This window comes from Filicampus tigris, chromosome 21 (genome assembly GCF_054856515.1).
Source record: "Filicampus tigris isolate MCC_2025a chromosome 21, RoL_Ftig_1.0, whole genome shotgun sequence".
NCBI classification, from domain to species: domain Eukaryota; kingdom Metazoa; phylum Chordata; class Actinopteri; order Syngnathiformes; family Syngnathidae; genus Filicampus; species Filicampus tigris.
The window spans coordinates 5,387,702-5,410,000 of NC_141237.1; the positions used below are offsets into that span (position 1 = coordinate 5,387,702).

Consider the following 22,299-nt stretch of genomic DNA (forward strand, 5'->3'; position numbering starts at 1 on the left):
AATGGAAATGACCTGCAGGGAACAATAAGCAAATTCGATTTTATTTACATGACTAATCACAATCAAGTCAGCCACGTGAAATATGAGTGGACACATAAGGAAAGTGTGTGTGTTGCCTCAGGCATGTCTCCTAGATTCCTGGCGTTGATGGTTTATGCTCATTTCGGTTTTAAGGGCTTTGCTGCCATCTTGTGGCATCTTTTTTTCCGCATTTTTACAATTCGTAGCATGGGCGGTCCGCATTCACCACAAATAGCAGGGGTTCACTGTACGTCGCTGGCATGATATATAAACAGACATTTTCAGACGAATTAATTTAAATTCCCATGTCACACCCGATGATCTCTAGTGTTTGGATCGTGGTGATCTAGCCACGAAGTATCCCTCCACCAGTCACCGTTTCATCATTAAAGATGACCGAAGGAATTAACCAACAATGTTTTGTTCTGAAAAAGATGTCACAGCAGATGACGACGAGCATCGCCGCCACAGACACAATCTCCTTCCCGCCGTGTCTTCGCATCACCAGCGCTACCTGAGAAGCTCGGCCCAGAACCCGACTGGCAACGAGGATGAGGACGAGGAGGAAGCAGAGTACGGCCTCAGCAGAGGTGACGGGCGCCGTTCATGGTTTGCTTGCTTGGCTTGCAGCTTGATTGACAGGTGGACACACTTGACAGTGGTGTGCAAGTGGGGTGGGCGTTCAAGGGGGGTCGGTGGCCCCCAGCGTGCAACTTCAGGGGCGCATTCAAATGAGGTTGTTAATGAGTTGGGGGAAAAAATGAACATGAATGAAATAATTGTTACTGTTATTGTTAATGGAATTGTATTGTTTCTATTCTTATTTTAATGCATTTATTTTATTTTCAGCAGATACAAAACTAATAAAAATCTGTCTCATAAATCAATTACTTAGACCATCCGTGGGCACTTTTTAAAATGTAGTTTTTAAACAATAATTTCATTTTCAACCACTTTTCAGAATCATGCCAGAATTTACATGAGAACATTATGACTCCTATTTTGTCATTATAATAATGGCGTTTTGTAATTATAATAATTACAGTAATGACTTTTTGTAATTGTAATAATGATGTGAATTAAGTTGACTGCCACGCTCCAGTTTTTCTATGAAATTCCCTGCACAAAGAAAATAATACACATTAAAAGTGCATATGATTACGTGGCTGAGTACAGCTTTTTTGTTTTGGCTTGCAGGTCACACGGACCCCAAGAGGAAGAAACTTTGGTTAAGGGAGTCGAGACGAAGAAGAGCGCCACCGCCTCGACTTTTCTTCCCCACGTTCGGCGGGTTTGGGCCTTTTTTCTAAACCGAATCTTATCATCGCTGAGTGTCATTGTTTGAAAATGTTCACTAGAATTTGACAATCTCCATGCCGGATTGGACTTTCCCACATTTTGCAGCATGTGTCATAAAACCCTCAAGAAAAAGTGATTTCGTTTGTAAAGACGAACCTCACTCCGTGTATTTGACTTTTTATGTTTCTCATAAACATGTACATTCAAGAAATGTTCGTTATTTTTTATGAACTCTTAAATGAAACAATAAATGCGCAAAACATGCATATATTATAACTTTACTTTCATGGGTTTTCGCAACACGGGAATCGTTATTGAAAATAGTTTACACGTTTACGTTTACGCTTGCGCAGGGAATAGTGTACACATTCTGACACAGCCACGGGAACGCTTTGCGCTTCCTGTACAGTAGGTGGCGGTATGCCCCAAAGAGCTGTAATCTGCTAATGATCTAAGGAAGAAAAAGAAATACTTTTCCAGTTTCCTGCTACGTCATCTAAATGTGACCGCGCATCACGGGCGGGATATTACTACACGCGTGCGTTGAAGTTTTTTGTTTTGTTTTTTTGTTTAGCGTGACGTTATCGTTTATGAACAATATCAACATATATTTCCGTTGTGTGTACGAATCGGGGTAGAGAGGACTTAAAACATTTTTTAAGGGGAAATGAGTTATCTCAGAAATACTGGAGGAGCCTCTGGATGCAAGCTGTTAAACGCACCGACTGGACCAGGACGAAATCAGGAGAGGAATGTCTGTTTGCGGTGCTCATTTCCTATTTGGTAAGTTGTTGTGGCCATTTGGTTTAACAGAAACTCTTGTCTTGAAATTGTTGAATTGTGCCCGCAGTCTCTGACTGGCCCTGGCAGTGACCATGAAGTTAAATTAAATATCATTTTGAAATGGGCTCTTTTATGTGCACACCTGTGGACGCTAGTACAAGCGAGTAGCAATCAAGAGCTACGACTTATGTCTGCAGTGTTGCCAATTTAGCAACGTTTTCGCTATGTTTTCTGACTTTTTCGAACCCTCCAGTCACTAGTGCAAAAAAAAAAAAAAGAAACTTGCAAAATGACAAGAGTGGTCTTCATGTTAGCAACATCTCATTTCTTGCATGGTGGAAGGAAGAGGGCCAAGAAGATTAGGCCTGCTCATACTGTACACAAATATACATTCTCATACTGTACGCGTTAAGTCGTCACTTTATCATTATACATCACTGTCAATGATTATGCTTCCCACATTTTGTAGTCCTGACTAGGAACAACTAATATTAGTAGGTGCACTAAATCAGTGCTATAATTTAGGTGCACTAAATCAATGCTATAATTGTTTAAGTGTAAAGAAGTCATTTTAATATATTTGTTAAAAATGTGTATTTCCTAATTATAACAATTAATACCATATCGACATTCATAGTAATTTATTGAAAGAAGACAATACACCTTTTCTAAATACCTTAAAAATCATATAGACAAAGTTGACCCCTTTGCAAAATGAATTGGCATTCCTTTGCTTTAAGCTCTTTGATTTAGTCTTTTAGTGTACATATTCACGAACCCCGCTGTTCTTTCCGCGGCAACAATGCATGCACATCCTGATTATGTCATATGTTTCCAAACTGAAAATGGGTCTGTTGACAGGAGCAGGAGCGCGAGCATCTTGGATTGGACTCTCCCCTTGGCAACAATGCGGAGCGGGATTGTTGGTTAAGGTAAGCCATTTTAAACTTTAAATGAATTTTGTATGGTGTTTTAGGAGTTAAAACAGAGGCAGGCCGTCGCCAGAGTGCTCCCGTTGTACTTAACAATTCAATAGATAAATACTATAAGTGAATTTTTTTTTTTTTTTGGACGGATTGACGAACTGGTGAAATTTACTGACTGATGCGATGACGGAAGCGCGGTTAAAACAACATGACGGCCGCCGACGAACGATTGACTGGCAAAATTTAGTGTCCGCCTCTGGTTCTTTGACCCGCCACGTTCTGCCAAGATTTTTATTCAAATGTAGGTAAACTTACAGATAGTAATGACATACAGCTATTAAGAAATTGAAACACCTGGAAATTATTGAAATAAAAATAGTGGTTCTCAATGGGGTTGAGGTCAGGGGATGGCCATGTCTCCTTTAACTTTTCCTTGACCTGCCTACAAAGAAGCAACAAACTGTAAAAAAAAAACAATCAGGTGTTGCCAATTGCATGCTGCAGATTTTATCAATGTCATATGACATGCAGAAGGAGAGAAAGGGCTTCTCTTGTTTGTGTCGTCATTTAAAGGAGCAATGGTGACAAATGTTCCGATGAATAAACTTGCGTTCATAGGCTGTGCTGATTTCGCAGAATCACCATAAAACGCAACAAGACGCCGTCTCTTGTGTTTTCCCCCCTCGCAGCCTCTAATTAGTTTGGAGCGCAAATTGCTGGTAATTCCACCGAGTATCAAACACACTTTGAATGCTCGCCGCCGAGGGAAAAATGTGTAAGCAGCCCGGGCTTTTGTTGCGTTCAAGGACTTACCAATCGCGTGGGATGAAAGAAAACGAGTTCGGGTCAAAGCGCTGCCGAAGGATTCGGCCCCCACCCCCCACCCGCCCTCCTTAAAAACACTTGTAGGGGATGAAGACGCTACCATCGAGGAAGCCCAAATGACGGCGATAATATGGAACAAAAAAGCCACCTGCTGCCCTCAAACAACTCCTTCTTGCTAATTATGTTTCAATGACACTGTTGCCATGCAGATTAGCAGACCATAAATGACAAAACGGTGTAGTTTTAGTGGTTAGTTTATACGACAGATGCATCTTGGAGTCCAAAAACACATCTCAAAAAGCCAAAACCTTGAAGGGTTGAGTATTGTTGTTGAGTGTTACAAAGTTGGCGTTGATGAAAATGACATCGCTGCGCATGAAAAACTGTGAAACACGAACGACGCTGGAGTCGGCTCCTCGGTCGTGCTCCCGTTAAATTAGCTTTGCGTTGCGCTTTTTCGCCTGTAGGTGACAATGTTTTACGCGGTTCGCTCGTTTTCTTTCATCCAACTCTTAAGCTTGTGAAAAACTGCGACGCGTTCCATGTTTAGCATAGACATGCGTGAAAAAATATAACAAAAAAAAAAAAGTCAGTTTTCCCCCAAAGTTACACAACGTTATCATTTTAAGGCTTGAAAACACAAAAATGAGAAAGTGTTTATTTTTTTAACATCCAAACGCTAAAAATGTTGAAAAATCACAACAGTGACAAACAGTGTCAGTTTGGCTGTTAGGTTCACACTTTGGAACATTTATCGTCTAAATGCTCAAAATATTAAAAGAAAAAAAAAGTTAGTCTGTACATCATACACATTTTTTCCCCCAAAATGCAACAAGCGTGTTTGTTTGTGTGTGTGTGCTGGGGGCTCATCTGCATTACAGATGAGGGAGGAGGTAAAAAAAAAAAAAAAAGGAGAAAAAAAAGGTCTAGCATCCATGATTCATGACGTTTCCTAGTGAGCCTCTAACATGGCAACCGTCCTAGTAACAGTTGCCTAGCAACAGCAACAACCCACCACGAGCACAGCCAATCAAAGACAAGGCGACGACATTGTCATCCGTTTGTTGGACAGTCGTTTGCAGCTTTTTTTTTTTTTTTTTTTTAACTAATCGGTTTGAGTTTGGTATGCTGCATTTTTCGACTCCAAAACATCCTGGGAACTAACAGCCAAACCAATGACGTTGCCAATTGCAGCCCGACCACAAATCCAGCGCTTCGCCATTTTCTCCTCGCGATGTGTTTATCAACGACAATTATGCAAAAAGAGGCGCACCCCCCATCCAAGGCAAAGAAAGCAATCTGGCTATGCAAATGGCCGAGATCCCGGCGGAGTGCGCCTGCCAGATACGCGTTGAGAAACTCGCTTAAGATGAGTGACAGTCGTCGCTGTCAGCGGTGGTCAGCGAAGACGCGCAAACACAGCCGCCAAATGCCACGCGCGTGAAGTGTCACCGCCTGCTCCGTGTCGACATGTACTCGAACTAAACGACGACATCATTTTATGGTTAGCGTTTTTTTTGAAAATAAATAAATAAAGTTACAGCTGCGGCCTTTCTGTGCGGATCTTTTACAAGTTATTTATATACAATTATTTTCATCGCTTTTTGTTAAGACTTGCGGTGACATTTTACCCATAGCCCGCACTTTCCTCCGAATTTGTATAACGCTATCAAGCTAAACCTCAAAAGCTAGAAAAATTCTGATATTGCACATAGCTGTCTGTTAAATGTTGAAATAAATGTAATTGACATTTTTGGAGATTATATTTTGAGATGTGGTGAGAAATTTCATCCATACTCCCCTTTTCCCATCAAAATTTGTAAGACGTTTGTTTTTTTTTTGCAACCGAGCTAAGCCTCACTAGCTAGCAAGCCAAGACATTCGGATAGCACGTAGCTCTATGATGCTAGCTAAAGGTTTAAACAATTACCACATTATTTTTATTTTTTTTATGTGGTTAATTTCTGTCTTGATCTGTGGTGGAATATTTCAACCGCATTCCCATAGTTTCTTGAAATAGCTTTATATAAACGCCTGCGTATGTTGTAGATCATAAATGTTAGAAGTGTACTTTTAATTATGGAGGCAGAGGATGACTGTTCTCAGGCGACTTAGCCGATTTGAAAAGTGGACTCGATCAAAGCCGCCGAGGACTTGGAGCGACATGAAGGCTCGGTCGCGCCGATCTGTTCACCTTTCACCAACAGACAAGGCGCGCACGTTGGGCTTTTTTCTTTCTTGGAAAGCATCCCAGGCGCTTTTCCAAACAAGCCCAACACTCGGGGAGTTAATCTTCTGTGACGTAAAAACAAAGCTAATGACTGAAGTCTTATAGTGTGTGTTAAGAGCAACCCTAACAACAACAAAAAATGACTTCATTTAATTCCAAAAAAAAGAAAAAATAACGTCATGAGGTTTTATCTCGAGGAAAACAAAAGCGAAACTTTTTATTGTAATGTTACCGTTTTACCCCTACAAAATATATTTGAGATATTTAGATATATGTTATATTTTTAAATATTTTTCAGTGTACACTACCGCGTAAAGTCAAAGCTAGGTACTCTCTTTCTCTACATAAAAACGCTCGCAAAATTTGTTGACTTTTCCAACGTGATTAGAAAAAAAGACAAGACAATTTGCATTTGAATGATTTTTACTACCAATGACAGTTACAGTGCAGACACAAAAATGGGAGTCATGGGAGTCACTCTAGTCGAGGAAGTCACACCGTAGTTATATTGCACAACAAATCACAATGCCTCCGCGATACATGAATACAACAACCACGACGCTAGCACACATCCTCGGTAAATAGATGGAGCACTTTCGAGCGATAGTAAGAGGACAAGACTCCACTTGTAGTTATTATTAGCAGTCATGTGGTGTCAATGAGCGATGCCGCAGCGTTGTGAGTGAACTTTTTTTAACGTTAACGTTCACGTGTACGTTTGGCAACGAGCTATAGGGTAGCGCCGAAAAGAAGAATTATTATTTGAAAAAGTTACAAGGAGGAGAGGAAAAAAAAAAATGTCGTAGTCACAGAAATAAAGCAGTAATATGAGTCATTTTCACAGTCGGAGATTCGTCCTTGTCAGCAGACAGAAACGTTTGCGCAGTCTTAATGTCATCTTTGTAGACAACTACGCCAGCAAACTGTTGAACATTGACTCTGCTCACTTGGAGTTATGCCTATTTTGGTAAACAATAGGCATTATTCTTGGACTTGCGACTCAATTCTTTTTCGTATTTCATGACATTTGTCTTGTTGTTATGACTTATCTTATTTGTTTTTTTTAAAGCTGATTACAATAATACTCTTTGCTTGAAATGTTCCAAAATGATGGCGTCTTAGTCTAACGTGTCATTTGTACAATATTACAATCCATACAGTCAACTGTACATAATCATAGCAGTGCATATGCTTGATTTTTGTTTTTAAATATATATATTTTTTTTACATTGCTAGAATTCTTCACTCGTCGTGATGTCAAAGCTGACCAGTGGCACGAGAACACTGCGTTCAGGTACGTCTTGTCACACTCACAGACACAGGCTGTTTAATGAAAAGCATTTCTTCACTTCTCTGTGACTTTTTTGTTTGTAGCCAGTCACGGTCAGAAACCTTTCTAAAATTACAATAACTTTGCCGTTAATTTTTTTTCTCCCCATAAGATGGCTTTGTCCAAAATAAAATTCACATAATGATGCAATAACTGTTTTCTTAATACAATAGTAATATTGTAACACGATTATTGTGATATTACAACTTTATTCTCAATGTAGACTGGATTATTGTGAAATATGGAATTTTTCCAGCAAGAAAAAAATAAATATTTTATCTACCGTAGTAATAATACTTTAGTTTAATTCATTGCTTAAATACTTATTTTTCTTGTAAAAATAAATTTCTCATAACATTGTTACTTTAGCACAATAATTATTCCAATTAATTCTCAAATATTTTTCTTTAGAAAAAAAGGAGGATTTTGTAAAGAGTCAAATAAGCAAGAATAAAGTCACGATTTTATTCATGTAATGCCAAGTTGTTTTTTTACACACTATAACTTTATCCTTATTAAAGTCGAAGTCAACCCAAACATATTTTTTTCAAGAATATGTTCCCAGCAGGCCCACCAGTTGAAACACGGCCTTCTGATTAATATTGCGTTTGTGGAATATGAGTTGAGCAGCTGAAGGCACCCGTTTTTCGCCATCTCTGGGAGCGGCCATTTTGTCACTTCTGTCCATTGAAAATGACATCGCAACTGCTCAGGACTCAGGTAACAACCAATCACGGCTCGGCTTCAGAAAACAGGTCAGCTGTGATGTCATTGTCAGTCGACAGAAGTGACAAAATGGCCGCCCCCCTGAAATGGCTAAAAACCGTTGGATTATTCCACAAACGCAATAATTATTAGAAATCCTTGTTTCAACGAGTGGGCTTGCATAGAACATATTATTGGAAAAAAATGTTTGTCTTGACTTGCCCTTTAAATAGGTGTCTCAATTGTTAAGTCTATGTGGGAAAAAAAGGGTTTTCATTTGGCGTTAAACAGACATGCTTTTCATTGAACGATTGACCTTCAGATCTGACTCAGGCATCCAATCAGCTCAGAGCCTGGACAAACTGGTTGTACCTGAATGGGGTCTTTGGCCACTGAAAGAGCTGCACGACACACTGAATGTGAGTGTATATTCAAAGATATATCTTTATTCATTTATACAGTGTATATATAGAGAGCTTGAAGAAGAAGAGGTGTGCGGCGTTCACTGAGGCATCGCTTTGAGGATGGCGTTCACCTCCTCGGCCACGGCCGTCAGCACGAACTCAAACTGCTCCTGCGGGATGACAAAAGGATGTTAGATTTGTGACATAAATACTCACATGTATACACACGTGGTAAAAAGTAAAAAATGTGTCATTTTTGGGTGACTTTTTCCCTATATAGTGGGCACACATTTTTGACTTTTTACACATTTGACACTTTACAGTGGGCGCGCAACGCGCGCCCACTATATAGGGAAAAAATCACCCGAAAGTGACACATTTTTGACTTTTTACACGACACAAAGTCAAAAATGTGTCATTTTCGGGTGACTTTTTCCCTATATAGTGGGCGCGCAACGCGCGCCCACTGTAAAGTGTCAAATGTGTAAAAAGTCAAAAATGTGTGCCCACTATATAGGGAAAAAGTCACCCGAAAATGACACATTTTTTACTTTTTACACATTTGACACTATAGTGGGCGCGCAACGCGCGCCCACTATATAGGGAAAAAAATCACCTTTATAGTGGGTGCACAACGTCAAATGTGTAAAAAGTCAAAAATGTGTCATTTCCGGGTGACTTTTTCCCTATATAGTGGGTGCGCAACTATAAAGTGTCAAATGTGCAAAAAGTCAAAAATGTGTCACTTTCGGGTGACTTTTTCCCTATATAGTGGGCGCGCGTTGCGCGCCCACTATAAAGTGTCAAATGTGTAAAAAGTCAAAAATGTGTCATTTTCAGGTGACTTTTTCCCTATATAGTGGGCACACATTTTTGACTTTTTACACATTTGAAACTTTATATAGGGAAAAAGTCACCCAAAAATGACACATTTTTGACTTTTTACATATTTGACACTCTATAGTGGGCGCGCAACGCGCGCCCACTATATAGGGAAAAAGTCACCCGGAAATGACACATTTTTGACTTTTTACACATTTGACGTTGCGCACCCACTATAAAGATTAAATGTGTAAAAAGTCAAAAATGTGTCATTTTCGGGTGACTTTTTCCCTATATAGTGGGCGCGCAACGCGCGCCCACTTTAAAGTGTCAAATGTGTAAAAAGTCAAAAATGTGTCATTTTCAGGTGACTTTTTCCCTATATAGTGGGCGCGCAACGCGCGCCCACTATAAAGTGTCAAATGTGTAAAAAGTCAAAAATGTGTCATTTTCAGGTGACTTTTTCCCTATATAGTGGGCGCGCAACACGCGCCCACCATAAAGTGTCAAATGTGTAAAAAGTCAAAAATGTGTCATTTTCAGGTGACTTTTTCCCTATATAGTGGGCACACATTTTTGACTTTTTACACATTTGACACCTTATGGTGGGCGCGCGTTGCGCGCCCACTATATAGGGAAAAAGTCACCTGAAAATGACACATTTTTGACTTTTTACACATTTGACACTTTATAGTGGGCGCGCGTTGCGCGCCCACTATATAGGGAAAAAATCACCCGTCAAAAAGTCAAAAATGTGTCATTTTCGGGTGACTTTTTCCCTATATAGTGGGCGCGCAACGCGCGCCCACTTTAAAGTGTCAAATGTGTAAAAAGTCAAAAATGTGTCATTTCCGGGTGACTTTTTCCCTATATAGTGGGCGCGCAACGCGCGCCCACCATAAAGTGTCAAATGTGTAAAAAGTCAAAAATGTGTCATTTTCGGGTGACTTTTTCCCTATATAGTGGGCGCGCAACGCGCGCCCACTATAAAGTGTCAAATGTGTAAAAAGTCAAAAATGTGTCATTTTCGGGTGACTTTTTCCCTATATAGTGGGCGCGCAACGCGCGCCCACTTTAAAGTGTCAAATGTGTAAAAAGTCAAAAATGTGTCATTTTCAGGTGACTTTTTCCCTATATAGTGGGCGCGCGTTGCGCGCCCACTATAAAGTGTCAAATGTGTAAAAAGTCAAAAATGTGTGCCCACTATATAGGGAAAAAATCACCCGAAAGTGACACATTTTTGACTTTTTACACATTTGACACTTTACAGTGGGCGCGCAACGCGCGCCCACTATATAGGGAAAAAAATCACCCGAAAGTGACACATTTTTGACTTTTTACACATTTGACACTTTATAGTGGGCGCGCAACGCGCGCCCACTATATAGGGAAAAAAATCACCCGAAAGTGACACATTTTTGACTTTTTACACATTTGACACTTTATAGTGGGCGCGCAACATTTGATGTTGCGCACCCACTATAAAGATTAAGTGTGTAAAAAGTCAAAAATGTGTCATTTTCGTGTGACTTTTTCCCTACATAGTGGGCGCGCAAAGTGTCAAATGTGTAAAAAGTCAAAAATGTGTCATTTTCAGGTGACTTTTTCCCTATATAGTGGGCGCGCAACGCGCGCCCACTATAAAGTGTCAAATGTGCAAAAAGTCAAAAATGTGTCACTTTCGGGTGATTTTTTCCCTATATAGTGGGCACACATTTTTGACTTTTTACACATTTGACACCTTATGGTGGGCGCGCGTTGCGCGCCCACTATATAGGGAAAAAGTCACCTGAAAATGACACATTTTTGACTTTTTACACATTTGACACTTTATAGTGGGCGCGCGTTGCCTATATAGGGAAAAAATCACCCGTCAAAAAGTCAAAAATGTGTCACTTTCGGGTGACTTTTTCCCTATATAGTGGGCGCGCAACGCGCGCCCACCATAAAGTGTCAAATGTGTAAAAAGTCAAAAATGTGTCATTTTCGGGTGACTTTTTCCCTATATAGTGGGCGCGCGTTGCGCGCCCACTATAAAGTGTCAAATGTGTAAAAAGTCAAAAATGTGTGCCCACTATATAGGGAAAAAATCACCCGAAAGTGACACATTTTTGACTTTTTACACATTTGACACTTTACAGTGGGCGCGCAACGCGCGCCCACTATATAGGGAAAAAAATCACCCGAAAGTGACACATTTTTGACTTTTTACACATTTGACACTTTATAGTGGGCGCGCAACGCGCGCCCACTATATAGGGAAAAAGTCACACGAAAATGACACATTTTTGACTTTTTACACATTTGACGTTGCGCACCCACTATAAAGATTAAATGTGTAAAAAGTCAAAAATGTGTCACTTTCGGGTGATTTTTTCCCTATATAGTGGGCGCGCGTTGACTTTTTACACATTTGACACTTTATAGTGGGCGCGCGTTGCCTATATAGGGAAAAAATCACCCGTCAAAAAGTCAAAAATGTGTCACTTTCGGGTGACTTTTTCCCTATATAGTGGGCGCGCAACGCGCGCCCACCATAAGGTGTCAAATGTGTAAAAAGTCAAAAATGTGTCATTTTCGGGTGACTTTTTCCCTATATAGTGGGCGCGCGTTGCGCGCCCACTATAAAGTGTCAAATGTGTAAAAAGTCAAAAATGTGTGCCCACTATATAAGGAAAAAATCACCCGAAAGTGACACATTTTTGACTTTTTACACATTTGACACTTTACAGTGGGCGCGCAACGCGCGCCCACTATATAGGGAAAAAAATCACCCGAAAGTGACACATTTTTGACTTTTTACACATTTGACACTTTATAGTGGGCGCGCAACGCGCGCCCACTATATAGGGAAAAAAATCACCCGAAAGTGACACATTTTTGACTTTTTACACATTTGACACTTTATAGTGGGCGCGCAACATTTGATGTTGCGCACCCACTATAAAGATTAAATGTGTAAAAAGTCAAAAATGTGTCATTTTTGTGTGACTTTTTCCCTACATAGTGGGCGCGCAAAGTGTCAAATGTGTAAAAAGTCAAAAATGTGTCATTTTCAGGTGACTTTTTCCCTATATAGTGGGCGCGCAACGCGCGCCCACTATAAAGTGTCAAATGTGCAAAAAGTCAAAAATGTGTCACTTTCGGGTGATTTTTTCCCTATATAGTGGGCACACATTTTTGACTTTTTACACATTTGACACCTTATGGTGGGCGCGCGTTGCGCGCCCACTATATAGGGAAAAAGTCACCTGAAAATGACACATTTTTGACTTTTTACACATTTGACACTTTATAGTGGGCGCGCGTTGCCTATATAGGGAAAAAATCACCCGTCAAAAAGTCAAAAATGTGTCACTTTCGGGTGACTTTTTCCCTATATAGTGGGCGCGCAACGCGCGCCCACCATAAAGTGTCAAATGTGTAAAAAGTCAAAAATGTGTCATTTTCAGGTGACTTTTTCCCTATATAGTGGGCGCGCGTTGCGCGCCCACTATAAAGTGTCAAATGTGCAAAAAGTCAAAAATGTGTCACTTTCGGGTGATTTTTTCCCTATATAGTGGGCACACATTTTTGACTTTTTACACATTTGACACCTTATGGTGGGCGCGCGTTGCGCGCCCACTATATAGGGAGAAAGTCACCTGAAAATGACACATTTTTGACTTTTTACACATTTGACACTTTATAGTGGGCGCGCAACGCGCGCCCACTATATAGGGAAAAAATCACCCGAAAGTGACACATTTTTGACTTTTTGCACATTTGACACTTTATAGTGGGCGCGCAACGCGCGCCCACTATATAGGGAAAAAGTCACCTGAAAATGACACATTTTTGACTTTTTACACATTTGACACTTTATAGTGGGCGCGCAACGCGCGCCCACTATATAGGGAAAAAGTCACCCGGAAATGACACATTTTTGACTTTTTACACATTTAATCTTTATAGTGGGTGCGCAACGTCAAATGTGTAAAAAGTCAAAAATGTGTCATTTCCGGGTGACTTTTTCCCTATATAGTGGGCGCGCAACGCGCGCCCACTATAAAGTGTCAAATGTGTAAAAAGTCAAAAATGTGTCATTTTCAGGTGACTTTTTCCCTATATAGTGGGCGCGCGTTGCGCGCCCACTATAAAGTGTCAAATGTGTAAAAAGTCAAAAATGTGTCATTTTCAGGTGACTTTTTCCCTATATAGTGGGCGCGCGTTGCGCGCCCACTATAAAGTGTCAAATGTGCAAAAAGTCAAAAATGTGTCACTTTCGGGTGATTTTTTCCCTATATAGTGGGCACACATTTTTGACTTTTTACACATTTGACACCTTATGGTGGGCGCGCGTTGCGCGCCCACTATATAGGGAGAAAGTCACCTGAAAATGACACATTTTTGACTTTTTACACATTTGACACTATAGTGGGCGCGCAACGCGCGCCCACTATATAGGGAAAAAATCACCCGAAAGTGACACATTTTTGACTTTTTGCACATTTGACACTTTATAGTGGGCGCGCAACGCGCGCCCACTATATAGGGAAAAAGTCACCTGAAAATGACACATTTTTGACTTTTTACACATTTGACACTTTATAGTGGGCGCGCAACGCGCGCCCACTATATAGGGAAAAAGTCACCCGGAAATGACACATTTTTGACTTTTTACACATTTAATCTTTATAGTGGGTGCGCAACGTCAAATGTGTAAAAAGTCAAAAATGTGTCATTTCCGGGTGACTTTTTCCCTATATAGTGGGCGCGCAACGCGCGCCCACTATAAAGTGTCAAATGTGTAAAAAGTCAAAAATGTGTCATTTTCAGGTGACTTTTTCCCTATATAGTGGGCGCGCGTTGCGCGCCCACTATAAAGTGTCAAATGTGTAAAAAGTCAAAAATATGTCATTTTCGGGTGACCTTTTCCCTATATAGTGGGCGCGCAACGCGCGCCCACTATAAAGTGTCAAATGTGTAAAAAGTCAAAAATGTGTCACTTTCAGGTGATTTTTTCCCTATATAGTGGGCACACATTTTTGACTTTTTGCACATTTGACACTTTATAGTGGGCGCGCAACGCGCGCCCACTATATAGGGAAAAAGTCACCTGAAAATGACACATTTTTGACTTTTTACACATTTGACACTTTATAGTGGGCGCGCAACGCGCGCCCACTATATGGGGAAAAAGTCACCCGGAAATGACATATTTTTGACTTTTTACACATTTGACACTTTATAGTGGGCGCGCAACGCGCGCCCACTATATAGGGAAAAAGTCACACGAAAATGACACATTTTTGACTTTTTACACATTTGACGTTGCGCACCCACTATAAAGATTAAATGTGTAAAAAGTCAAAAATGTGTCACTTTCGGGTGATTTTTTCCCTATATAGTGGGCGCGCGTTGCGCGCCCACTATAAAGTGTCAAATGTGTAAAAAGTCAAAAATGTGTCATTTTCAGGTGACTTTTTCCCTATATAGTGGGCGCGCGTTGCGCGCCCACTATAAAGTGTCAAATGTGCAAAAAGTCAAAAATGTGTCACTTTCGGGTGATTTTTTCCCTATATAGTGGGCACACATTTTTGACTTTTTACACATTTGACACCTTATGGTGGGCGCGCGTTGCGCGCCCACTATATAGGGAGAAAGTCACCTGAAAATGACACATTTTTGACTTTTTACACATTTGACACTTTATAGTGGGCGCGCAACGCGCGCCCACTATATAGGGAAAAAATCACCCGAAAGTGACACATTTTTGACTTTTTGCACATTTGACACTTTATAGTGGGCGCGCAACGCGCGCCCACTATATAGGGAAAAAGTCACCTGAAAATGACACATTTTTGACTTTTTACACATTTGACACTTTATAGTGGGCGCGCAACGCGCGCCCACTATATAGGGAAAAAGTCACCCGGAAATGACACATTTTTGACTTTTTACACATTTAATCTTTATAGTGGGTGCGCAACGTCAAATGTGTAAAAAGTCAAAAATGTGTCATTTCCGGGTGACTTTTTCCCTATATAGTGGGCGCGCAACGCGCGCCCACTATAAAGTGTCAAATGTGTAAAAAGTCAAAAATGTGTCATTTTCAGGTGACTTTTTCCCTATATAGTGGGCGCGCGTTGCGCGCCCACTATAAAGTGTCAAATGTGTAAAAAGTCAAAAATGTGTCATTTTCAGGTGACTTTTTCCCTATATAGTGGGCGCGCGTTGCGCGCCCACTATAAAGTGTCAAATGTGCAAAAAGTCAAAAATGTGTCACTTTCGGGTGATTTTTTCCCTATATAGTGGGCACACATTTTTGACTTTTTACACATTTGACACCTTATGGTGGGCGCGCGTTGCGCGCCCACTATATAGGGAGAAAGTCACCTGAAAATGACACATTTTTGACTTTTTACACATTTGACACTTTATAGTGGGCGCGCAACGCGCGCCCACTATATAGGGAAAAAATCACCCGAAAGTGACACATTTTTGACTTTTTGCACATTTGACACTTTATAGTGGGCGCGCAACGCGCGCCCACTATATAGGGAAAAAGTCACCTGAAAATGACACATTTTTGACTTTTTACACATTTGACACTTTATAGTGGGCGCGCAACGCGCGCCCACTATATAGGGAAAAAGTCACCCGGAAATGACACATTTTTGACTTTTTACACATTTAATCTTTATAGTGGGTGCGCAACGTCAAATGTGTAAAAAGTCAAAAATGTGTCATTTCCGGGTGACTTTTTCCCTATATAGTGGGCGCGCAACGCGCGCCCACTATAAAGTGTCAAATGTGTAAAAAGTCAAAAATGTGTCATTTTCAGGTGACTTTTTCCCTATATAGTGGGCGCGCGTTGCGCGCCCACTATAAAGTGTCAAATGTGTAAAAAGTCAAAAATATGTCATTTTCGGGTGACCTTTTCCCTATATAGTGGGCGCGCAACGCGCGCCCACTATAAAGTGTCAAATGTGTAAAAAGTCAAAAATGTGTCACTTTCAGGTGATTTTTTCCCTATATAGTGGGCACACATTTTTGACTTTTTGCACATTTGACACTTTATAGTGGGCGCGCAACGCGCGCCCACTTTAAAGTGTCAAATGTGTAAAAAGTCAAAAATGTGTCATTTTCGGGTGACTTTTTCCCTATATAGTGGGCGCGCAACGCGCGCCCACCATAAAGTGTCAAATGTGTAAAAAGTCAAAAATGTGTCATTTTCGGGTGACTTTTTCCCTATATAGTGGGCGCGCAACGCGCGCCCACTTTAAAGTGTCAAATGTGTAAAAAGTCAAAAATGTGTCATTTTCGGGTGACTTTTTCCCTATATAGTGGGCGCGCAACGCGCGCCCACCATAAAGTGTCAAATGTGTAAAAAGTCAAAAATGTGTCATTTTCGGGTGACTTTTTCCCTATATAGTGGGCGCGCGTTGCGCGCCCACTATAAAGTGTCAAATGTGTAAAAAGTCAAAAATGTGTGCCCACTATATAGGGAAAAAATCACCCGAAAGTGACACATTTTTGACTTTTTACACATTTGACACTTTACAGTGGGCGCGCAACGCGCGCCCACTATATAGGGAAAAAGTCACCCGGAAATGACACATTTTTGACTTTTTACACATTTGACGTTGCGCACCCACTATAAAGATTAAATGTGTAAAAAGTCAAAAATGTGTCATTTTCGTGTGACTTTTTCCCTACATAGTGGGCGCGCGTTGCGCGCCCACTATAAAGTGTCAAATGTGTAAAAAGTCAAAAATGTGTCATTTTTGGGTGACTTTTTCCCTATATAGTGGGCGCGCAAAAAGTCAAAAATGTGTCACTTTCGGGTGATTTTTTCCCTATATAGTGGGCGCGCAACGCGCGCCCACTATAAAGTGTCAAATGTGTAAAAAGTCAAAAATGTGTCATTTTCAGGTGACTTTTTCCCTATATAGTGGGCGCGCAACGCGCGCCCACCATAAAGTGTCAAATGTGTAAAAAGTCAAAAATGTGTCATTTTTGGGGGACTTTTTCCCTATATAGTGGGCACACATTTTTGACTTTTTACACATTTGACACTTTATAGTGGGCGCGCAACGCGCGCCCACTATATAGGGACTATATAGTGAAAAAGATCACCCGAAAGTGACACATTTTTGACTTTTTACACATTTGACACTTTGCGTTTACACATTTGACGTTGCGCGCCCACTATATAGGGAAAAAGTCACCCGAAAATGACACATTTTTGACTTTTTACACATTTAATCTTTATAGTGGGTGCGCAACGTCAAATGTGTAAAAATGTATATACATGTATACACACCGGTGTATATACATGTATACACACCGGTGTATATACATGTATACACACCGGTGTATATACACAGGTGTGTGTACACACCTGTGTATATACACCGGTGTGTGTACACACATGTGTATGTATAACAATGTATTTGTAGCAATGCAGGTGAGCCCAGATTTACTTTTGTCTTTTGCTGCTTTTTCCCCCTCCAGATTAAAGGAACAGCGAGATTGATGTTTTCCCCCAGTGAGCTGCTGCTGCTGTTTTTGCACTCCTCTCCCCAGGCTCAGGGGCAAAAAAAGAGGAGGAACGTAGGAGTGCGGAGGCCTTTAGATGTGTCAACACAGCGAGGCCTGAAAGGAGACTTGATCGATACGTGGGAGCCGCCGGTGGCCGATCAAATTTTTCTATTTTCGACGTTGTCAGAAATATGTAGCCATCCACCTCACCTTTGCCAATAAGATCCTAACTTTATTGTAAAGTTATGACTTGTTGTAGCTTTTTCCTTCAGAATCAATTTCCATTAAAAAAAATAAAACCCAATTTTGTGATGTTTCACTTTACAAAATTACTGTATTTTAACATGTTTTACTTCATTAAAAGTATTAATACAAAGGTTTATAAACTATCATTTGTTGGCAAGTCTTCCTTTTGTCAAACAGTTAAGGTGGATTGTAAAGGCCTCTTTATACTCCCGCGTCACCGCGGGCGACAATCGCCGCATTTTGTTTTAGCAGGCACGATATCCACTGTTGTCGCTGTCCTTTTGATCGTTGTCCGGCAGTAAAAAAACGCCAGAGGTGGGTAATCCAGGTCCAGAAAGTAAAAACCCTGCCACAGGTGCTTCTACTCAACCGGCAGGTAAACGAGCTCGGTTGATTAGAGGCACCTGTGGCAGGGTTTTTACTTTCTGGACCTGGATTACCCACCTCTGAAACGCAGACCGGAATTGGCCATAAAAGGAAATCCCGCTCTGCGGTGTCCTCGTAGCCGTAGCGACGCCCCGTGACTTGGAGTAAAACTGCAACACAATTTCAAAACAACGCGTGCGGTTTACGCGCAAGTACAAAAACAAACTGCGCGCCGTAGTTGCCGCAGTGACGTCGCCCGCGGGAGTATAAAGAAGCCTTTGGAGTTCCAAATACATTGGTCGCTGGCATCCAATCAAACTTTCGTCATAGTGGAGGAGTTACACAATGGCGACGCGTTTTCTTTTCATCTGCTACCCCCACAACCTCTTGAGCTCAAAGGCAGGGGTGGGAGTGTCTTACCTTTGTGTGGACCATGCCGGCTCTCTGGTCTCTCAAGTGCTCCAGGGTAGCGGCAATATCAATCTCTTTAGCACCTGCAACACACGCGCACAACATTGGAGGCAGTTCAAAGCAACCGTGCTAATCCAGCTCACATCTGTCAGTCTCGTCTTTTCCACGCGCCGTTCTCTCGCCGATTGCAAATGATTGCATTCATCCCTGGGAAATAGCTTGGACGGCGCGCGTCTTGATTAAATATGCAAAAGGGGGCGTGGGGGGGGTGATGTGAAAGGTGCGACGATGCTCTCAGAACACAACTGTGCAACTCAACCCGAGTTCATTTTTTTTGAGGACTTTATTTTCGGAAAAATGATGTTTATTTACTGCCATAAAGCAAAGAGAGTTAACGTACAGTTAGCTAGTTAATGCTAACGCTAAAAAGCATGAACGTTGCGGTGCTATGATCCTTTCAGCGACGGATTGAATAGAAAACAGTGCGGCAACACATGTGGACGGACAATACAGCACCCAGAGTCATATATTCTTTATCTTCTGCGTAGAACAACTCATATTAATGTCGTTCTGATTAGATGATTAGAATTTTACAATTGTCTCACAATTAGAATTTACGCCTTTCTCCCAATTTACAATACCAATATTTGAAAGAGCTTTATTCTCAAATATAAACCGTCATGATGATAACTCCCATCGTCACACGAACCGACATGGTTACGTATAAGCAAAGCCAATGTGTGTTTGTCAACATGGCTGAGCTAAAATAATATAAAATTTAAAAAAGAAAAAAGAGTTGAGGACTCCAAACAAGACTTTCATGTGTAACAAGGGAGGGCCGAATTCCAGAGTAGACAAGAACCGAGAGAAAAGCTTTCGAGGGCCAGATTATGTCCATTTTATACACAGCAGGCGGGCGAGTGGGGGGGAGCTCAGGAAACAAAAGGTTAAAAAGAGCACGCCCAGTCGCTTTCATTGCCGCGGACATTTGTCACCCAAGAACCAGCGCCAGACGCAACCTTTTCTAGCGAGTGGCCATTTTAAATTGGGGGCAGGGGCAAAGTTGAGAGGTCATAGGTCAGAGGGCAAGCAAACCCGATGGAGGGGCTCTTCTAAATGACACAGGTTGACCTTTGGGGGCCGGCCGACATCCACGACGCCCCGCAAATAGCCAAGGGTTAACTCTAAGACAATCACGAAAAAAAAAATTAAATAAATAAATAAATAAACAAATCCAATGAACACATTGCTTCTATGAAACATTGATGACGGCGGTGTTCAAAGCGTAAATGAATGCAGTTTCATTGCCATGCATGTGCCATCTAAATTCATGTGGCAATTGTGATGCAGGTCGATACGGCGTGACAGCAGCATAAATGACTACTAAATTACTAATGTTCATATAGCTTCTTTTTTTTTTTTTTTTAATCTTTTCTTTCGGGTTTCTCTTTTGTGGGGTGGAGGGGCTTTTGTTCCCTCAACTCCCTCCAAGCCGCGCCCCCGCGTCACCCTCCAACGCATCACCGAGACCATCTATGGAAAACCAGAGCGTTGCCAGGGCAACGCAAGCAGAGGGAGTGGAAAGAGCCCAGCGTTTACCTTTTGCCATCCTGTTGAGGACCATGTCAATCAGAATGTAAGTCCCACTCCTGCCAGCGCCGTCACTGCAGTTAGACACAGACAAGAGGAAACCGATCGTGAAGGTGGATGCTCAGAAACAGGACGAATATTACAAAAAAAAAAAAACGGCCGGACGCGTGACTATTGAATGATACAATGAGTTTTAAAAACGAATGAAAACGAAAAACGAACTGCTGACAAGGATTATTCCAATAAAGTGATATTGTTTTCTCCTTGTCATATTCCAGAGTTTTTCCCGTAGTTCCGCGAGAGGCACTGTGAATATCGAGCGGGGCGTGTGAATACTGGATGACGCAATGCATGCGATTGACTCGTGTGGTCAGGGTAGTCGCTTTGAGGGGCCTTCTGAGAGCCCACCAGAGGACAAGAGGACAAAGGCTTTTAAAAGCATGCACCTCGGGAGCACAGGAGAAGGTTGAGAGACCAGGGGCGGTTTGAAGAACAGCTTTTTTTTTTTCGGGGGTGCGAGGGGAGGAGGGGGGGGGGCGGCTTGCTTTTTTTCTCTTGCTCTCTCTCCATTACTCCAGAGATGGTGTGTTAAAAAGACTCCCTTTGTGCCCGCCGGCCATTCAGCGGCGCTGCATGTTAATTGCAAACAAGGCGTGCACATCTCTCCGATAAAGGCGCGGGCCAACGGAAAGAGGGGGGGGGGGTCTGGGGGGTTCGCGGATACACGGCGGCTTCATTAATCCACGATCGACGCAGCGGCGGCGCTCCCGCCCCACGCATGACTTCACAGGGTGCGCCTGTTAAAAGTGCTCAGGCGGGATATTGGGGGTTTACCATTGGACGGATTTTCGCCAAACTTTTTATGCCTTGCGTAACCAGTCAACGTCTCCCTCAAAAATAAAACCCCAAAACAACACAGCAAATCAAAGCTATCCATAGTGGTGGTCTGTAGAGTGCTAAATAAATGCATGGATTTAATGCGGGCTCGTTCGATGACAACTTTTTTTTTTCTGCTCAGAAACGCAAGATTATGCAAGGCATAACTTTTGACAACTTCATAAAAAAATATATATATGTGCTGTCCTATTTATTCAATGTTGTTGTAAAACGAATCATGACAATTTTATAAGCTTTAATGCGGGTTCTTTCAATTTTGGCGAGCTCTCGATGTTTATAACGTGCATGAAGTTCAACCTGAAAGTTTACATTTTTACAGGCAAATTTGTTTTGGTTCATGAAAAAAATTGATACGTTAACATTTTTTGTAAATTATTACATTTTTGAATTTGTGTTTATATTATTGCAAGTAAGGCGTTTTTTTTCGAAAAAAGTGGCAAGGGTATAGTAAAGCGTTTTTTTCGAAAAACTGGTAAGGGTATAGGCTTTTTTTTTTTTTTTTTTCTAAAGTGGTAAGGGTATAGTAAGGCATTTTTTGAAACACCCAAGGGCTAAGGTGTTTTTTGAGGAATAAAATGACTAATTATAGTAAGAGTTTTCAAAATGACCATTTTGACCCTAAGGCGTTTTTTGGAAAAAAAAAAACATTTTTTTGTCATAAACGAACCATCAGGGATGCAATGGAAACCCTTTCATTTTTAGTACACATTAATAGTTAAAGTTTGGCAAAAAATGCATATTAAATCGCAATATTTGGGGTGTGGGTGAAATCACAATTAGATTATTTTAACTCTAACCTTACGTGAAATTGAAGACTAAGACCCATTTTAATTTCATGATAGCCAAAAGAGCACAAATCGGAAGCAGGCATACATGACAAAGGGGGGATTCCGAATTGCAAAACATTTTGGTGTTTCC

At 41.3% G+C, this 22,299-nt stretch overlaps 2 protein-coding genes across 7 annotated transcripts in view; one reads left to right on the forward strand and one right to left on the reverse strand.

The window, feature by feature from the left end:
* dnajb6b (DnaJ heat shock protein family (Hsp40) member B6b) overlaps nt 1–18,175 on the forward strand; it is a 28,829-nt gene extending 10,654 nt beyond the window's left edge. Inside the window, exons 9-14 of one of the 6 annotated variants that reach the window (XM_086020130.1) lie at nt 456–611; nt 1,219–2,103; nt 2,965–3,035; nt 7,321–7,378; nt 8,442–8,713; nt 17,845–18,175. In XM_086020130.1, the coding sequence (XP_085876256.1) occupies nt 456–611; nt 1,219–1,331 (269 nt within the window). In that variant the 3' untranslated portion in view covers nt 1,332–2,103; nt 2,965–3,035; nt 7,321–7,378; nt 8,442–8,713; nt 17,845–18,175. Of the gene's footprint in view, nt 1–455; nt 612–1,218; nt 2,104–2,964; nt 3,036–7,320; nt 7,379–8,441; nt 8,907–17,844 lie in introns of those variants that run through there. The other 5 variants (XM_086020128.1, XM_086020131.1, XM_086020127.1 and 2 more) reach the window with 5 other exon arrangements.
* Nucleotides 6,490–22,299, reverse strand: part of ptprn2 (protein tyrosine phosphatase receptor type N2) — a 115,136-nt gene continuing 99,326 nt past the window's right edge. Inside the window, exons 20-22 of the mRNA XM_086020114.1 lie at nt 20,494–20,558; nt 18,904–18,977; nt 6,490–8,693 (exon numbers count right to left, since the gene is read on the reverse strand). Coding sequence (XP_085876240.1) covers nt 8,622–8,693; nt 18,904–18,977; nt 20,494–20,558 — 211 coding nt within the window. The 3' untranslated portion in view covers nt 6,490–8,621. The remainder of the gene's footprint in view (nt 8,694–18,903; nt 18,978–20,493; nt 20,559–22,299) is intronic.